We start from the raw sequence: 16,948 nt of genomic DNA, 5'->3' as shown, positions 1-16,948 counted from the left end.
AAAAAAAAAAAAAACCAAAAAAATCAAAAGCAAACAAAACACTCTTACTAATGAACAGCATACATCAATTCCTAATATTTTAAAGATTTTTTCATTTTACTTGTGTGTACAAGTGCACGCATTTGGGCACATACACAATAGCAAGAATGTGGAGGTCAGAGAACATACAGGAGTTGGTTTTCTTTTTGGGTTCTGGAGAACTGAATTCAGGTTGCCAGGCTTGGTGGCGAGGGCCTGCACCTGCTGAGCCCCTCACAGGCCCTAGCTGCTAACACTACAGATCAGACTGAGGAGAGAGGGAGCTGCACACTTGCATCTGCTTGGCCATCATTCCTGCTCTATTTGGTTTTGAAACAAATGAAGATAAATAGGAATTAAAGGCAGCACATACAAAGTCTTCCCAGATACTAAGAACCACACTGACACTGTCAGCAGGTCCACAGTGCTCTCAGGACAGTCAACCTGTTTCCCAATGACTCCCAGTACAGAGCCTGTGATCACTCCCATAAGTGAGGCTAGGGTCTCACTGTACTATGTCAGCACTCTGCACATTTCAGTTGCACAGTGACTGGCCTGACTCTCACATCCCACCAGGGCTGAGACTCCACTCTGTTCTGTGATACTTGGGAAACAGCCACTGCACAGATAAATGAATGGACAAATACACAGTAAAGTACACTGCTGAGCTATGTTATATGGAACTGTCTTGACAAAGATCTAGGTTTACTAACCAGTAAATTAGGTGGTAGGTTAATAAAGCAGGAGTGGTGGAAGGGTTGGGAGGGCTGGAGAAAGGAGGCTCACAGAGCATACAGAGGCTCAAACAGACAAGGACAGAGGGACCTATCCTCTCACATAAGACCTCTCCTCTGAGGTAGGAGGTTGTGGAGGTGAAGTCAAGGCACGGGGGTAGCTCCTCAGGTCACTGTCTGCTACTTTCTTAGCTCTGGGGGAACTGCAGCTTGCCAAGTAAGTATTCATATGCTCAGCTTCCTTTCTTAGTGTGCAGCATGCTGATTGTCCTAGGAGGGGCCAGGTGAACAGGGCTGCACTGAGAGATCTGACTATTTCCCTATGGTCCCAAAGAGCTTAGCTGAGCTGACAAACACCACATTACCAACTGACACTGAGGTCGTGCAGGGTAGCCCACTCAATCCTGAACTAATGAGAGAAGCAGGAGCTTCCTGGAAAAAGTGGAGGAGAAAAGAAGAAAACGAAGGTCCACCTCCAACACCACTCACACTAGCAATTCATTTACTATTTGAAAAGTAGATGGGAGGGAACAGGCTCGGAATAAACTGACATCTGAAAAGCTGATGGGTTGTCCCACTGCACGCTCAACAGGCACGGCAGGAGTTAGGGTGACCTAGGAAGAACCCCACACAGCTGAGATGGCTCTCAGCTTCAGGTTTTGTATGGTTTATCTTGCTCACTAGTTTTGCGTGGAGAGCCTTCAAACTGCCCGGTGTTCCCAGCAAGTCCTGCGGTGGTTGGATAGGAATTCCATGTCCTGCTGCTCCGGCTTGGAGTCTGGCTCAGGGGGAAGCAGTTCTAGCAACATCACCATCCTTAACCATGTCTCTTTCTTCTCTTGCTCTGTCACAGGCCTCGCCTGTTTCTTTGCCTTGGCTGGGCTAGGGCAATGACAGTGTTTCTGGACACTGAACTAGGGACTAGAGTACCCCGAGGAGGGGTACAGAGGTGTGGGAAAGCTATGTTAGAGCAAGTGCAGAATGGAGCTTGGCAGCCCTTGCCAAGGACTCTTTAACCAACATTGCACCTGCAGACAGGTACCCAGGTCTGCTTGTTTTCATTGATAACCTTTCTCCTGAGAGGGCTGAGACACCCATCATGGCTCTCTCTCTTTTGACATATGGAACCACTTTCAGGATGGGTTAACAATGGATTACATCAGCTTCAATGTCTCTGCAAACTCAGTCATAAATATTTTGTCTCTGATTCAGTAAGCAGGATGACAGGATCCACAAGGGTAACATTGGCACCATGGAAGAAAATTGGTAGGACTCAATTTCAGCTTCCCTGGTCACCTTGGCCATAGGTTTGGACAGTTGTCTACAGGCTCCTGTGAATACAGCCCAAGTCTCTGTTTTAGAAAGTTGTGATAATTGAGGGTACTACTGGATATCCATGGATCATGCCACATGGCAAACATAACTTTCTCACTTGTTTGGCCACCAAGGAGGTAATACAGTGCCGTGTGTGTGTGTGTGTGTGTGTGTGTGTGTGTGTGTGTGTGTGTGTGTGTGTGTGTGTGTGTGTGTGTGTGTGTGTGTGTGTGTGTGTGTGTGTGTGTGTGTGTGTGTGTGTGTGTGTGTGTAGTATGCCAGAGGGGATGAAGAGCCTCAAAGCCCCAGCTTTGACTGGGGAATCCCTTACACAGGCAGATCACATTGCTTCCTAGATTAAAGGCATCATTACTGTCTCCATTTGTCTTCAGTACTCATAAACACACAAGTGTAGAGTGTACAAGGTAAGGTCTCCCACATACTTTCCAGAAAAACTCTGAACGAGAGTATCTTCTTCAGCATGGACAAAGCCTGCCTCTACCTGGGACTTCCACTCTCCCTCTTTATTCTTGCCTCTTGCATGCATCCTGTCAGCTGGAGAATGCGATGCTAACTAGCATGGTAATCCAAGCCTAGCGTTTTAACATAGGGCAGGTCAGCTGGCAGTGTCTGTTCCAGTCCCACAGTCCTTTTATTCCTTCCTCAGCCAAGCTTTGGGCCAGGTTTTTTTTTTTTTTTTCCTGGCTAACTTTAGTTCTACACAAAAGCTATTGAATGTTAAGTCAAAACTAGAATTATCTCTGGTGTTTGTAGCTGTACATGTTTTGACAGAAAAAGAGGTAACAGTGTCAAAAATGAGATACAGTGAGTCAAGATTTCCCCTACCCATCTCCTCCCTGAGATGGGTCCATTTTCCTATCTTCAGTATTCAAGCTCTCACTCCTGACCAGGGCGAGTTTCAGCTTCCCAATCCACTGACAGCCAAGCTCTCCTGCAATCCTGGGGGTCTTCTGGACTCAGTTCTCTGCTTTATCTCAATCCCCACCCCCACCCCAAACTCTCAGGGATGATCTACTCGTCCTTTGTGGGTCTGCCACTACTTAGATCTTTGTTGTGCCACTCTCTGAGATTATGCTGGTGGCTTCTTGATGACACGAATGCTATTCACACTTTCTCCAATCTAATCTCCACACCAGTGTGGGTGGCCTGCACTCAAACCTCCCACAGCAACACCACTACAACGGAAAACTGGCGTCACAGTGTCTGAAACATCTGTCCTGGTTTAGAGGTAATCCCATCCTAAACCATTTCTTCCCTCTTCCCAGAACTTTCCTTACTGAGTACCCCCTTAAGCAGACATAAGTTTACTCAAATGGTCTGATTCCTTGCTTTGTGTTCCTGCATTTCCTGGGGGATTTCCCTTTCTTCCGTGCAGGCCCAATTCTTCTATCACACCCATATCAGCTTTGCTCATCAAAGTCTTCCTTCCACTCCATCTCTGGCCAGCCTCTATAGGACAGAGTCAAGGAGCTGATTCCATACAGAATAGAACTTGGGGTCTGGGTTGCCATATGTAGACAACAGCAAACGAAACTAGTTGGTTCTTAAGCTGACTGGGTGCTTCCTCATTAGACACCAGTGAGCATCTTGGAAGCAGAGCAGTTTTCTTTCTGAATAAGCCTTTTCTGTTAGAGCAGGAGCCACATACTCTTGCACAGTAGCTGTGGATGGGGCTCTGAGGCACACAATGGACATGTTCCCTATGTCTCTCACTCAAGCTCCTTTGCAAGCATTACTGAACCCAGGACAGTCTGCAAAGAGACATGAGCTCCTTGGGTGACTATCCCACGAGTCAGAGCAATGGGTAGTATCCACTCAAGGAAGGCCTATGGGGAAGCGTGGTCTTTCTCACCTCAGTGGTGAGCCTGCGGAAGCACAAAGCACGGGCACACATACACACAATCTGGAAGCAGTTGATGTGTGCACATGCAGTGCATCACTTCATTAGGAAGTCTGCAGCACACCTTGGTTGGAAAACCCATTTTACAATCTCTGAAGAGAGGTCATGGCTTACTGCTCTGGAAATTCTGGGCTTCTGGCTATCTGGTACTCTGCACATTCAGAGTAAGAGTGAGGTTCGATGAAATCCCAGGCTTCTATGTTCTGTCTCTGAGAACCAATGGAGATGGGCTTTGGCAGGAAGAGAAGAGATGATCTCTCTAGTCTACAGAGAGTAGAATAGATGCGTTGTGTCTCACCTACAAGCTCACTTATGGTCTAAATGTAACTAGAGAATGAGCTGAGGAGAAAATGCAGCAGAGAATTAAGTTGCTTGTCACTTTTATACCTTCAAAGAGAAGTGTCATCATTTACCTGTCTTTTTAAATTCATGAGACTCTACAGGGCTCTTCTTTCTCATGAAGACACCAAAACAGAATGGAAAATACAAACGATTTTCATGAATGTCACTTAATGAGTCAGGCTTGGAAAAGTGTTAGAATTTTGATTGATCCTATCATTCTGGGCTGAATTTCATCAAAAAGGTCAGTAAGAACACTGACAAGCCCACGAGGCACAGCAGCCGCTTCTACGGGAGGCACAGATCCACATCAGCAGCTTTTAGCTTCAGCTTCACTTGAAAACAGAGACCTGCATCTCGTTTTCATTTCACTGCAGATTTTTATCGACCCACATCTGACACTCCACACTCACAAGCTCATGGGAAAAGAGTCATAAAGGAACCAGCTTTAGCTGGTTGGATCTTGTTGACAGAGAAGCACAGCAATTTAATGAGAATTGTTCTCAAATCAAATCACATCAAAAAGTGAAAGAGCATAGGGAAAGTGCAGCTAAATGTGTGCACTGTCTGTCCCACATGGCAGCACCTGAGGTCAGACCTGTGTGGGTCCTAGGGTCACACAGGTAAAGGAGTCACTGTCACCTCTGCCTGATTCTGACACTTCACTGTGACCGCCTCTTTCTCCTGCCACATCCAGGTCAGGAGGGGACACACTGCCTGGTTCACAGCTCTCCCCAGACACTGCCTCTGCATGTTGTGTGGGACAGACACCAATGAAAATAGCTGTGCCAGAGAGGCCAGGCGCTGACAGAAGCTTCTGATAAAGACGCTAAGTAAGCAGCCACGTGGCAGAAAAAACAGAGGATGGCACCTGCCAACATAAAGCTGTACTCGGTGGCCTTGCTCTCTAAAACGTGGGAAACTCATGCACAAGCTGCAATACACGGGAACTCTGAAAGTATGAAGGCAAGCGGAAGAAGCCAGTCCAACTATGGCTGGTACAGGCTCCACTCACCTAGACCTTCTCATGAGGCAAATTTACAGAGACAGAGTGGGCTGGGAAGATGGGAAGACTCTGGAGTGTTTGTCAACAGAAATCAAACTTCTTTAAAAAAAAAAAAACATTTAAATTAACTTTTAAAGTTGGTATACAAAGTAATGGTTTCAAATGGATTTCTTCATCTACACATACTACCATACTTGGTTATTTGCCCCTGCCCCATCCTCTGCTACCCCTCTTTGGCTTCCTTCCTTCCCACAACTACTACGTTCTTTTGTTTTCTCATCACATGTATCCACTTCTCTGGACACAGAGCTTTTATTTGGATGCTAACAATGTTCTACATGATTGTGGTAATGATACACAATTCTGTGACTAAGAGTTAGTGAGCTCTACACTTCAAGTGGGTAAATTACTCAACAGACTACTTTGGATCCACTAGAAATATTTATTTGTTTTGGTTTTTTTGTTTGTTTTTTTTTGTTTTGTTTTGTTTTTCGAGACAGGGTTTCTCTGTGTAGCCCTGGCTGTCCTGGAATTCACTCTGTAGACCAGGCTGGCCTCAAACTCAGAAATCCACCTGCCTCTGCCTCCCAAGTGCTGGGACTAAAGGCGTGCGCCACCACTGTCCGCCCGGCTAGAAATATTTATTAAGTAACAAGTATTGAGTAATGAAAAGAATTGTCACACCCACACCGTGCAAGGTAGGTATGAGTCACTGTGCAGGGTGGACAGCACCTGGCAATGTTTGCTGAGGGGCGATGAGGAGAGAAACAATTTTCACAGCCACAGAATTTTACTAACAGTGGGTGAGAGAATGTAGCTAATGCAGTTCAACCCTTTATGGAGGAAATCATTGAACTGCTGGTGTGAACATGGTTATGCACTTGTGGTAGCATTAACACTTGTCCTTGTTTGGATAAAGGCTACTTATTACCAAAACAGGTGGCAGGCAATCAGGAAGTACCAGGAGGCCCAATACATGGAGCATGGAGCACACTGACACCAACAATTCCACTGTTTTGTTGGCAAGTCTCCCAGTAGGCTTATACCAAACATGGCAGGCTTCACCTTAATCCTGATCCTAAGACAGAGTAGCTAAGGGGAAGGTTCATCCTCAAGTGTGTGTGCTGGTACATGAGATAGACAGTGAGCAGGAGAAACGGTTCGTTTAAGTGGACAAAGCAGAGAATTCAGGTTTCCTATGAAACGCTGAGCTGAAAAGTGCTGGCTACATGCCTCCAGGGCAGGCATCACATATTTTAAATGGTAAAGTCCATGTAATAAGTATTTAAGGCTCTGAGAAGCGACTGGGGAAACTTACATTATCATGTAAGGACATAATAGTAAGATTTTTTTTTTTTTTTAAAACTCTGGACCTTACAGAAGACAGGTGGTGTGGCCAACAAGTCAGGTGGCAGTGAACTTTGTTCTAGAAGTTCAAGTTTTTTGGAGTATTGACTAACAGGCTAGCTCCCAGGTCTGGACTATGTCTCTTCTTCCTAAGAGGCAAAAAACTTATACCCATGGCATGATAATAGTAAAGCTCCAGAGATTTCCTGGTACCCAACTCTTATCCTACCCTTTTATTCCCATGACAACCATTAGATTATGTGTAGATCACCCGGAGCTGTAACCCAGAGCAGTCTCCCCAAAAGCAAATTTCCTTTTGTGATTCTGCTTCAGACTGTGAGCATGTAGGTGTCACAAAGAAAAACTAAAACTGTTTAGCCTTTACATGTTCACACATCAGTCAACACAACACTTTTAATAGATTGGGGGTGGGCTGGGGGAGGGAGCGTCCTCATACCCATAGCCATTCTTCAGGAGACACCATTCAAAGTCTTGAAACTTAATTCAAACATTATTCACACAACTAGAAAACAAACAAACAAAACAACAAGAAAAAACCCTCAGCCGGAGCAGTGGTGAATGTGAGTTTGCCATTAATCTGAGCACTCAGGAGGCAGGGGCAGGTGGATCTGGGTTTGATGCCAGCCTGGTCTACAGAGCAAATGCCAGATCTCATAGAGAAACCCTGTCTGGAAAAACAACAAAAACAAACACAAACCTATCAGTTACACAGGCTGCTCCCACCTGCCGGTTTTACCTGCACTTCTGACTGGCTGCCCAGGAAACAGCCACAACTCCCCCTCTAGGTTTATAAACATGCTGAGCTGGTTCGGGAACTCAGCACACACTTACATTTCCCCACTTATTATGAAGGATACAATGACTAGCCAGATGGAAGAGCACAGCAGTGGGAGGCCTAGCCCTCTCTGGGCCCCAGCCTCCAGGAGCCTTCATTTGTTCAGTTATGCAGACAGACACTATGTGAATATTGTCCTTGTGGGTTCTTAGAGAGAAAACGTTATAAAGGCAACAGATGAAATCAATGGCCACTGGTTTTTAGCCCACCCTTCAGCCTTTTTGCCCATGGAAATGTCAGGGTTAACGGAAAGTTCTGGTCTCTCATCTCTAAGCTGGTTCCCTTGGCTGGGAGGTACAGGAGCCCATCACCTCAGTAGTGCACTGACCTCCAGGGGAGCCAGTCACCTCAGTGGTGCACTGACCTCCAGGCAGGTTGTTTTGTTTTGAGTTTTTTCTTTTCTTTTTGTTTTTGTTTCAAACAGGTTCCACAGCCCAGGGTTAAGCTTGCAGAAGCCCAGGCCAATCCACAACCTATGACTTGTGACTGTCCTGTGTCTGGATTACCAGCATGGTGGCCACACCTCATCTGTCACTGCCACTCCTTATAGCTCTCTCAGTTAAGCAAATGAAATCCCTTGCTGTTCCACAGCTGTTTGGGGACTCTAGTCTTTTTCCCCTGGGTTCTCCAACCCAACCTGATGGCCTCTTCTAGATTCCTCCACACACACTACACTGTACAGGGCTGCCATGCCCCAGAGTTGCACAGGGTCTAGTAGGGACACACCGCCCCACCACTGCTTTACCTTCTTCAGTAAGTAGCTGTACACTTCTGGAAGAAGCTCAGGCAGCTTCTTGCACATGCACAGGGCAGTATGTTGCATTAGAGTCCAATAGGGCACAAGTGAGTGAAGTTCTCATAGTTCTGTCCTTTCAAGAGCTCATGCCTCTTGAATTAGTAGGGACTAATAAAACAAGAGCCAATGGTTGGGTGTGGTGGTGCAAGACTTTTAATCTAAGCACTGCAGAGGCAGAGGTAGCTGGACCTCTATGAGTTTGTGGACAGCCTGGTCTGCAAGAGAGTTCCAGGATAGCCAGAGCTACATAGTGATACCCTGGTCTCAAAAATCCAAAACAAAAATAAAAACAAATAAACAAATCCCCACAAAGCCCATGAGCCTATGAAATGTCAGACATGGCCCTGTTAGCAACAAGCCAGACCCAATAGTAAAGTGACTGTGACCCACTGGAGCCAGCAACCGTGTCCACACAGGGACTCGAGGCACAAGACAAGAGACTGGGGGAGCAGTTACTGTCTAACCCACTGCCCTCAATGCTGCCCTGACTGAGTGTTCAGATGACAGGCATGTGCCACAGAAAGACAGGTTAAGTACTAAAGCCAGTTTTCAACCCAACTAGCCCCTGAGTCAAGCACCCAAGCGCTTCTGGATCCTAACTACTTGAAGAAGTATCAGGAAGGCTTGTGAGAGGCCAAAGCACATCTGGCACACTACCACTTGTCTGGGCTTCATGAAGTTCTTCGTATACTGACTCGCAACTCCAGATAAGTGAAGTCCCAAGAGGTATCACATGGGCCACTGTTCTCCAGGCTGCAAAGTATGCAAGAGCTTCCCAGCTAACATAGAGTTTCTCAGCATCCTGCCAGAGGGGCCACGCTGGCCTCCATCTATTGAAGTGCCTTTGCCAATAGCCCCACGCCAAGAGGAGGTTCGGCTGCTCCTGATAAGCATCTGCTCTTCCTGCAACAGCTCCTTTCCTGCCTACCCTGTTCCTGAACTTCCTGCTTTCTTCCTAGCTGCTTCAGTTTCCTTTTGTCCTCTGTCAGCCTAAGCACGTGCTTGGTCTGTCTGTCGTGACTTGTTTTCAGCTTGACCTTGCAGGACATCTGCGTGTCTTCCCAGCTCTGACTGCTCAGCTATATCCAGCTGGCATCAGAATTCGAAGCAACCCTGTCAATATTTACTATACACATTTACTCAGTAGTTCCCTAAGTATCTGCTAAGTTCCTATTAGTGCCAGTGCCAGTATTATTTGTGTTTTGGAGAAGGGGATAAGCTGTCACCCTGAAACAATGGCAGGGATAGGTTAAGCCAGTCCCTAGTGAGAGCTAGGCTAAGGTTACAGGCAAAGAGACTCAGGACTCCAGTGGGAGACTGAAAAGGCTTCTCAGAGACACTGTTTGCCATGAAAACTGCAGAGCAAATGGGATTAAAAAACAAACAAGCATACAAACACCCCAGTTTTCTTTGGGTGGTAGAGCTGTGCAGCCGAGTGAGGTAACCTGTAGCTCTGCAAATGACTCAGCAGAGCTTGTGATAAACTCTAGGAAGGAGATGAAGCTAACTGGAGGCAGGGACCTTAATAGTTAAGGGGAGCTGCTGAAAGACTTCATGGGGAGTGAAGGCATTATCCTTATGTTCAGAGATGGCTGATGGAGCAAGTCAGAGGCTGCGGTAGGAGCAGGCAAATGAGACTGGGCATGGACCCAGGTGATGGAGACACAGGAGGCAGGACAACCAACTTATACAAAGGATGGGTGGGAAGAATGAAGCGCTGTGCTCCTAGAGATGGGAGGCTGGGGAGGGTAAAGAAGCACCCGCTGAAGCAGCTTTGGTTTGATGATGGAGGAGAAACAAGCAGAGCAGAAATGACACTCTGGGGGAGATCCCAGGGCACAAGAACGTCAAACAGAACAGAATTGGTGGGGTAGGTACATCTGGAGCCAGAGAGGGCAGGTCCTCCTATAGACATGAATTAGGACTTTAGCAGTGCAGCCCTGGGGTGGGGATCAGTGGGCACCTGAGTGGCCCTGAGGGAAGAACTCCAGTCTGACAGGCTCTAAGCACAGAAATGAACTTAGGCTGCTGCCAGGGCAAATGACTGGCACAGCACATGCCACTCTTGCTAGCAGTATGTGGAGCTCTCAATTCTGCAAGAGCAGCAGGCCAGTTGTACACTGAGGACTGTTGGCTGGTCCTTCCACAGCTCTACACTCAATGGCAGCCCTAGACTCAGCATATGATAGGTCTAAGAACAAATGTGGCGAAAACTCAGGGAAATCAACCCTTTCCCAGATGAACGTAACTGCCATACAAAGTTCTCATGCACATATGCACTCACAGGGGACTCTCTTTCATGGCGGTTTAACAGACAGAGGACTGCCATGTACTGATTTGCCACACATAGACAAAGAGTCAAACTTAGCCCCACTAGGAAGTTCAGCTCTGGCAATGAAGTTTAGGAAAACAAGCCCAGAAAGCTTAAGGGTAAAACAGATGCTCGCTGCTGTTCAGAAAAGCCCCACCCAGAGTTCAAGGCTGCTCCTTGCTCTGAACTTCAGGCCTGTGAAGGGAAGGACAGTGTTTATGAGTTGGGAGATTTGGACAGAACCACAGACAGAGAGCCAGTACCTTCCCAGTGCCAGTGGGAATGCATGCTCAGGACGGACAAAGGCTTGGTGTTTTACTTACTGGAGAACAACGTGTGGTTGGTAACGTACTTGTGGTGGACAAAGACACTGTACAGCATTTGAAGCCATAAAAGAACATGATGGCTCCTAGGATATCAGTCAGGGAATAGATAAACTACAGGGAATTACATTCCCACAAAAACCTATGCTATGCCAGAAAGAGCCAAAGTAAGTTCAGTGTGCGCAGTAGAGAGCCCTCAGATTTCAGGCCCTGTAGGCCCAGCAGAAACCCACTGCCAGATTGAAATGGCACACCTGGAGCCAACACAGGAAGTGCCAGAGGGCACAAGTGAGCTGCAAAAGCAGCCACCATGTCAGCTAACTGCTGCAGCACCAAAATTCTACTAGCTCACACCGGCCACAAGCTGTGAGTCTATGATAATCAATAACAGATGACAGTGGCCAAATATAGTTCCTGGGTGGGCTACTCAAAGTGTTTGTAGTTCTTCTCTGACACTGTGTACGGAGAATCCCTGGGAGTCAGAAGGGAGATCCTCCCATGGGCAGAGCAAGTTAATGTAAAGAGAAGTAGCTGGTGGGTGATAAAATGCAGCATTCAGATTTGCTGGGATGACAAATGACTTGGCTGGTCATCCAGGAGACTGGAAGGTAGGGCTTAAGGAAACCTGAGGGAAGGCAAGGGCATACAGATAAAGGAACATGTTGGAAGTGTGGTGGCTGTTATTTCAGATTAATTCCTACCATGGACATCCATCACAGAAAAGGCACCAAGCAGGAGGTAGACAGAATGACTGCAATAGTATTATTGTCTATCTCAGTACTAGCACAGGAAGAGTAGCTATGGAGTAGCTACAAGTAGTAGACATGGATGGAGGTTACAAATGGGCCCTGGGCCCATGTACCCAGTACGATCTAGCTACTGCTATCATGGAATATCTCGTCTGCTATCAGCAGACAGCAATGAGCTGGACACACTACCACCTTCGAGAAGAAGTGACTACTTAGTGCCAACACTGAGCACGGATTATCTGGACTCACAACTCTGTGTGCTGAAGACTTGCCTCAGCATGACTGTGTATACACAGGGTTCTTTAAGGGTTCATTATGGTAAAGTGAGGTCATTAGGTGGACCCTAATCCAAAAGGAATAGTTTCCTTACAAAAAGAGGATTCAGGCTCAGAACAAAATACCCCAAAGTCTGGCACCCTGGAGTGCTGTGTACTTTGAACTGAAGGATCCTGGAAGCCTCAAAAGCAAGGCCTCTCCAGCCTTTTCCTACCATCTCATCCTGGAGCAAGTCACAGAGACTAGAAACCCACTCACCCAAAGCACACCACAGAACCAACAAAGGCATTCTCTCCGCTCTCTGAAGACTCTTGTCTCAGATGGTCCTATCTGGTACCCAGGAGAGGAGGGAGCTACAGCGAGGCCAAGAAGAGTCTGCAGACAGGCTCCGCTGAGTTCTCTATGATACCACACCACACCCACCCTCTCACTCTCCTCCAGGGGTCTTGTAGATCTACTGCCTCCTGTCAGTCACAAGGCTTCACTCTGTCCTGTGGACTGTTGCTGGAATACTTCCCACACAGCTTCTTACTCTTGGTTCTCATGCCTACGAGTGAGTCCATAAGCCACCTCTACCCCCACCTCTGGGCTCTCCACAAGAGCACATGCCAGCTGTCCCAGAACATGCCATGGGTATCTGTGTCATGTGCTCTAATTGCTTCAAAGTCCAACAGGGCTATAAGGAACAATTTAAGTCTCTGTGTTACTCCCCTAAAGATGAACCCTGGAACCCACATTCTAAGGATGGTAGACTGGACTTTAATACTTGAGGCCACTGTGAGTCCTGAAGCTCCACCTCTTTTACCTGGGGAAGGCAAGAGATAGAAGGATGGCAGGAGAATCATGCATCTCTCACCGCCCTAAAAGATGAAAGAGGAAGCAAGAAGGGAGGGGTCCAATGTGCTGGTCATAGTGTTGGAGGAAGAGCATACCAGAAGCTTTTAGCTGGGCACAGAGCAACTCCCCCTTCCCTTGTCTCCCTTGAAGACAAGAGTCATGTCAGAATTTTGGCTAAAGTAGTATTTGTAGGTAATTGTGCAATGGCTCCTGGTTCCTAAGGGCGCATCTATGAAAATATAGCATTTATATGATGTAGTCACTGGCTGTTCCCTTAAGGTTTCATGATCTTTGTTCTCACTTTAACCAAGGAAAATCATAAAATTTTTCATCTGTTCCTCATCCATGGCACATGACTAGCACTTTAAACAGGAAGGCATTGTGGCTTTGACAAGATTACAAGCACTGATAAATACCCTATCTCACTAACTAGGTTGGTGTTTCTCTTAGAAGTAATGCTAAGGATAAGAATGTCCAATCTGACCAACTGTTTGGCTGTAATTTATTTTGTTACCTTAAAAACAAAACAACAGAAACCTCAGACACTAACAAAAGCCACCCGACAGACCTGTACTCTCATTCTCTGGAAACACATCAAAAGATCAGTGTGAAGCACAGGAATTAAGCCAAAGCCGCCACCGCTCTCACTCATCACCATGGGAGGAAGCACACACCTCTGGGTCACGCAGGTCTTACCTGCTGCTGCCTTTGTCGCCTCACTTGTGCAAACTGAGAGAGCATCAGCTGCCGGTCCAGCTGCTCCATCCTCTGCTGCCTCTGGATGTCCACAGTGGCTCCCATCCCAACCCTGGCCTCGCTGGTGGGTTCTGAAGATGAGAAGATGGGCTCAAGGGCCCAGGAGAAGAACTGGGCCATCCTTCCAGGGATGCAGAGCACCTGATGGACCTGGAGCACTTTGCGGTCATAGCACATGCCAGAAATCTACAAGGAAACATCCAACTGGTTGTTCAAATGTAAGCAAGACTGATATGGAATATTAACAGGGAATCAATCATCTCAGAGGGCATTCTTCTAGTTTGAGCAGTATCAGTAAGTCTTATCAAGGGGCAGATATCAAACAGTACAAACAATCCAACACAAATTTAACCTACTTGGTAAAACAAATGTATTAATTTGGAGTTAGCAAAATCCTGACCATTTCACACTCCAAACACAAGTATAGAGTATTTAAGGAACAATGTCTCGCTATTAAAAGAAATCCAGAGGCTGGGAGATAGCTTGTACTCTGGTGCTTTCTGGGGGTGCTTGTGAATCTGAGTTCAACAACCCAGTGCCCAGGTAAAAGCCAGGCATGGATGCATGTGCTTGTAATCCCAGTGCTGGAAGCTGAGACAGCTGGGACCAGGTGCAAGTGCAAGACATCTGAAGGAACCAAGTGGATGACCCTGAGGAAGATACCAAGTTGACTTCAAGCTTGCAAACACACACACCTAAAATTTAAAAAAAAAAAAAAAATCAGATCCACAAAAGGATCGATTATCCAAACAGTCTCACATTGTGCCAACTCTGTGGTACATACCATCGCTGTCAGATGGCCAGGAGAGACACCTAACCCGAGGAGAACAACCACAAACCCTGGCTTCACTCACATAGTGCTACAGTATGGACGTTTTCCTAGATATTTAGCTATGCATTACTATTAATAAACAATATATCTGTAAAAATATTTTTCTTTTTGCAAACAAACCTATTTTTTTATCTTTAAAGCCATTTATATGGAAGAAAAAAAACCCTCAATATCGCTTTCTAGGTAAAAATGACCATGCATATTTTTAAAAATACTTTAAAAAAACTTTGGCCGGGTAGTGGTGGCACATGCCTTTAATCTCAGCACTTGAGAGGCAGAGACAGGCAGATTTCTGAGTTCAAGGCTAGCTGGTCTACAGAGTGAGTTCCAGGACAGCCAGAGCTACACAGAGAAACCCTGTCTCGAAACACCAAAACCAACCAACCAACAAACAAACAAAAAACTTTGACTCTAACCTTTAAGATAGGAGTACTCAACTAGATAAAAGAGTTTAATGACCTTTTTTAGTAGTACCAAAAAAGTATACCATAATATTTGTTTGTTCTTGCTGTTTTACTGAGACAAGGGTCATTGTTATCCATAGCCTGCTGAGTACCAGGACTACATACACACTACTGAGCTTCAGTGAATCAGGTGAGAGTATCTCAAGAACTGCTCTAAGAACACTGTGGAGGACAAAGGAAGAAAGCTGCACACACAGCAACATCAGTACTTAATGCACAGGAAAGACAGTGAACACGAGGCCATGTGACCATCTGACACGCTCTGTGAAGGAAGTCACAGTGACTTAGATAGTGAGGACCCTATCTCAGGATGACAGGGTGCCAGTGAAGACTGAAGACAAAACATTCCAACCGGAGAGAACTAAAGGTGCTAGGGAGGAATGGGAAAGCAGCCTGGTGCCCAAGGAGACAGACAGGGAAAGAGAGCACATAGGAGCCAGTAGCCAGTGTATACGATTTAAGCTCAAGAGTAGGTAGCACAGGGAGGCATGTGAAGAAATCCAAGGGGCTTTGGGGTGAAAATGAGCCCAGGGAATCTGGTGTCAGTGGAGCCTTAAGGAGAATGCCAGAGGGGAGCAGGTAGCAACAGCAAATGCAGCTGCTGATAAGCAGTGAGGAGAGATCCATGGATGTGGCCCATGGAGGCCCCTGACCTCGGGACAATTTGGAGCAGAGTCAGGAGCAAAGGATAGAATGGAGCAGGCTCCCAAGGGCACAGTGAGGAACTTTAACTTGTGGTTTCAAGTCACTCCTGTGGCTCCACTATCAAAATAGTACAAAACAAGAGAGAAAATGAAACAGAGACTTCCATGTGCAGTGAAACCAGAGGGCCTCTGTAACCCGAACCTCACACAGTGGAGTGACAGCAGGCCATCTACTGAGACTCAGGCTCAGAGCCCAGAGCCAGGGCTGTGGGAGGTAGCAGTGAGGTGGCTGATGACCCAGGTCTGTTTAAGAAGCACCTCACTTCCTCCCCCATCTTCCCATGAGGTGAAGGAAGAACCTGAGATGAAGCATGAACACAAAGGGAGCCTAGACAACACCATCAGTCACACATCACAGAACCAGAGGAAGAGGAAAGGGTATTGGGACAGTGGGATTCCAGATAAAGGGACAGCAGCTGAGATCAGGGTAATCAAAATTTAATAAAAACAACATGAACCTAAAATATAAGCCAAAGGTAGGCTAGAGGGTTAGCAGGTAAAGGTGCCTGCCCCTAAGCCTGACAACCTGAGTGTGGGTCTGGGAACTCACTCGTGGAGAGACGGAACCCCAACTTGAGCACCCATTCCTCTATCCCCATCCCTACAATACAAAAATGATGAAAACTTGAAAATACTAGAGTTTGCAAGAAATAAGAAGGTTCAATCAGACCTTTAATCCCAGCACTCAGGAGACAGAGGCTGGAAAGCAGTCAATTCCAGGCTGGCCTGATCTACACAATGAGTCTCAGAACAGCAGGGGCTCTGCAGAGAACCTGTCTCAAAGTAAAATAAGCAGAGGATCGGCAAACATTCATTTTCCCCCTAGAGTCAATAATTATTTTAAGGCCTCCTCTTCCCAATGGAGGTTGCACACAGTTCTGTTACAATACACAAAACTTGTAACTTTAATTTAGCTCATTAAAAATCAGATATCAGTGCTGGAGAGATGGCTCTGGGGTTAAGAGCAGTGGCTGCTCTTCTAGAGGTCCTGAGTTCAGTTCCCCGCAACTACATAGTGAGTGGCTCACAACCATCGGTAATGGTGTCTAATGCACTCTTTCGGTGTGTGTCTGAAGACAGCTACAGTGTACTCATATAAATAAAAATAAATATTTAAAAAAAAAAAAGAAGAAGGTTCAATCTACTTGTAGATGCACTGAAGTGCACAAGAGAGAAATTCTTAAAAGCAACAGGCAACCTGAAGGAAAACTTGACACACTATGAGCACATGCTAGTAATAAACCACTAGAAATAAATCCAGTTAAAACAGGAGCCCTGAGAGGCAAAAACAAAAGCAGTGTAAGGGACACACACACACAGGCACACAATTTACATGTGTAAGGGACACACACACACAGGCACACA

At 46.3% G+C, this 16,948-nt stretch overlaps 1 protein-coding gene across 2 annotated transcripts in view; it reads right to left on the bottom strand.

Annotated features, from left to right (window-relative positions):
- The window catches only part of Ubac2 (UBA domain containing 2), a 155,980-nt gene that overhangs the window by 21,631 nt on the left and 117,401 nt on the right, over positions 1 to 16,948 (bottom strand). For both annotated transcript variants that reach the window (XM_031362187.1, XM_031362186.1), the window contains one exon: positions 13,524 to 13,769. In XM_031362187.1, the coding sequence (XP_031218047.1) occupies positions 13,524 to 13,769 (246 nt within the window). The remainder of the gene's footprint in view (positions 1 to 13,523; positions 13,770 to 16,948) is intronic.

Source organism: Mastomys coucha, unplaced genomic scaffold (genome assembly GCF_008632895.1).
Source record: "Mastomys coucha isolate ucsf_1 unplaced genomic scaffold, UCSF_Mcou_1 pScaffold9, whole genome shotgun sequence".
NCBI lineage: Eukaryota > Metazoa > Chordata > Mammalia > Rodentia > Muridae > Mastomys > Mastomys coucha.
This window is presented reverse-complemented; position numbering and strand designations above follow the sequence as displayed.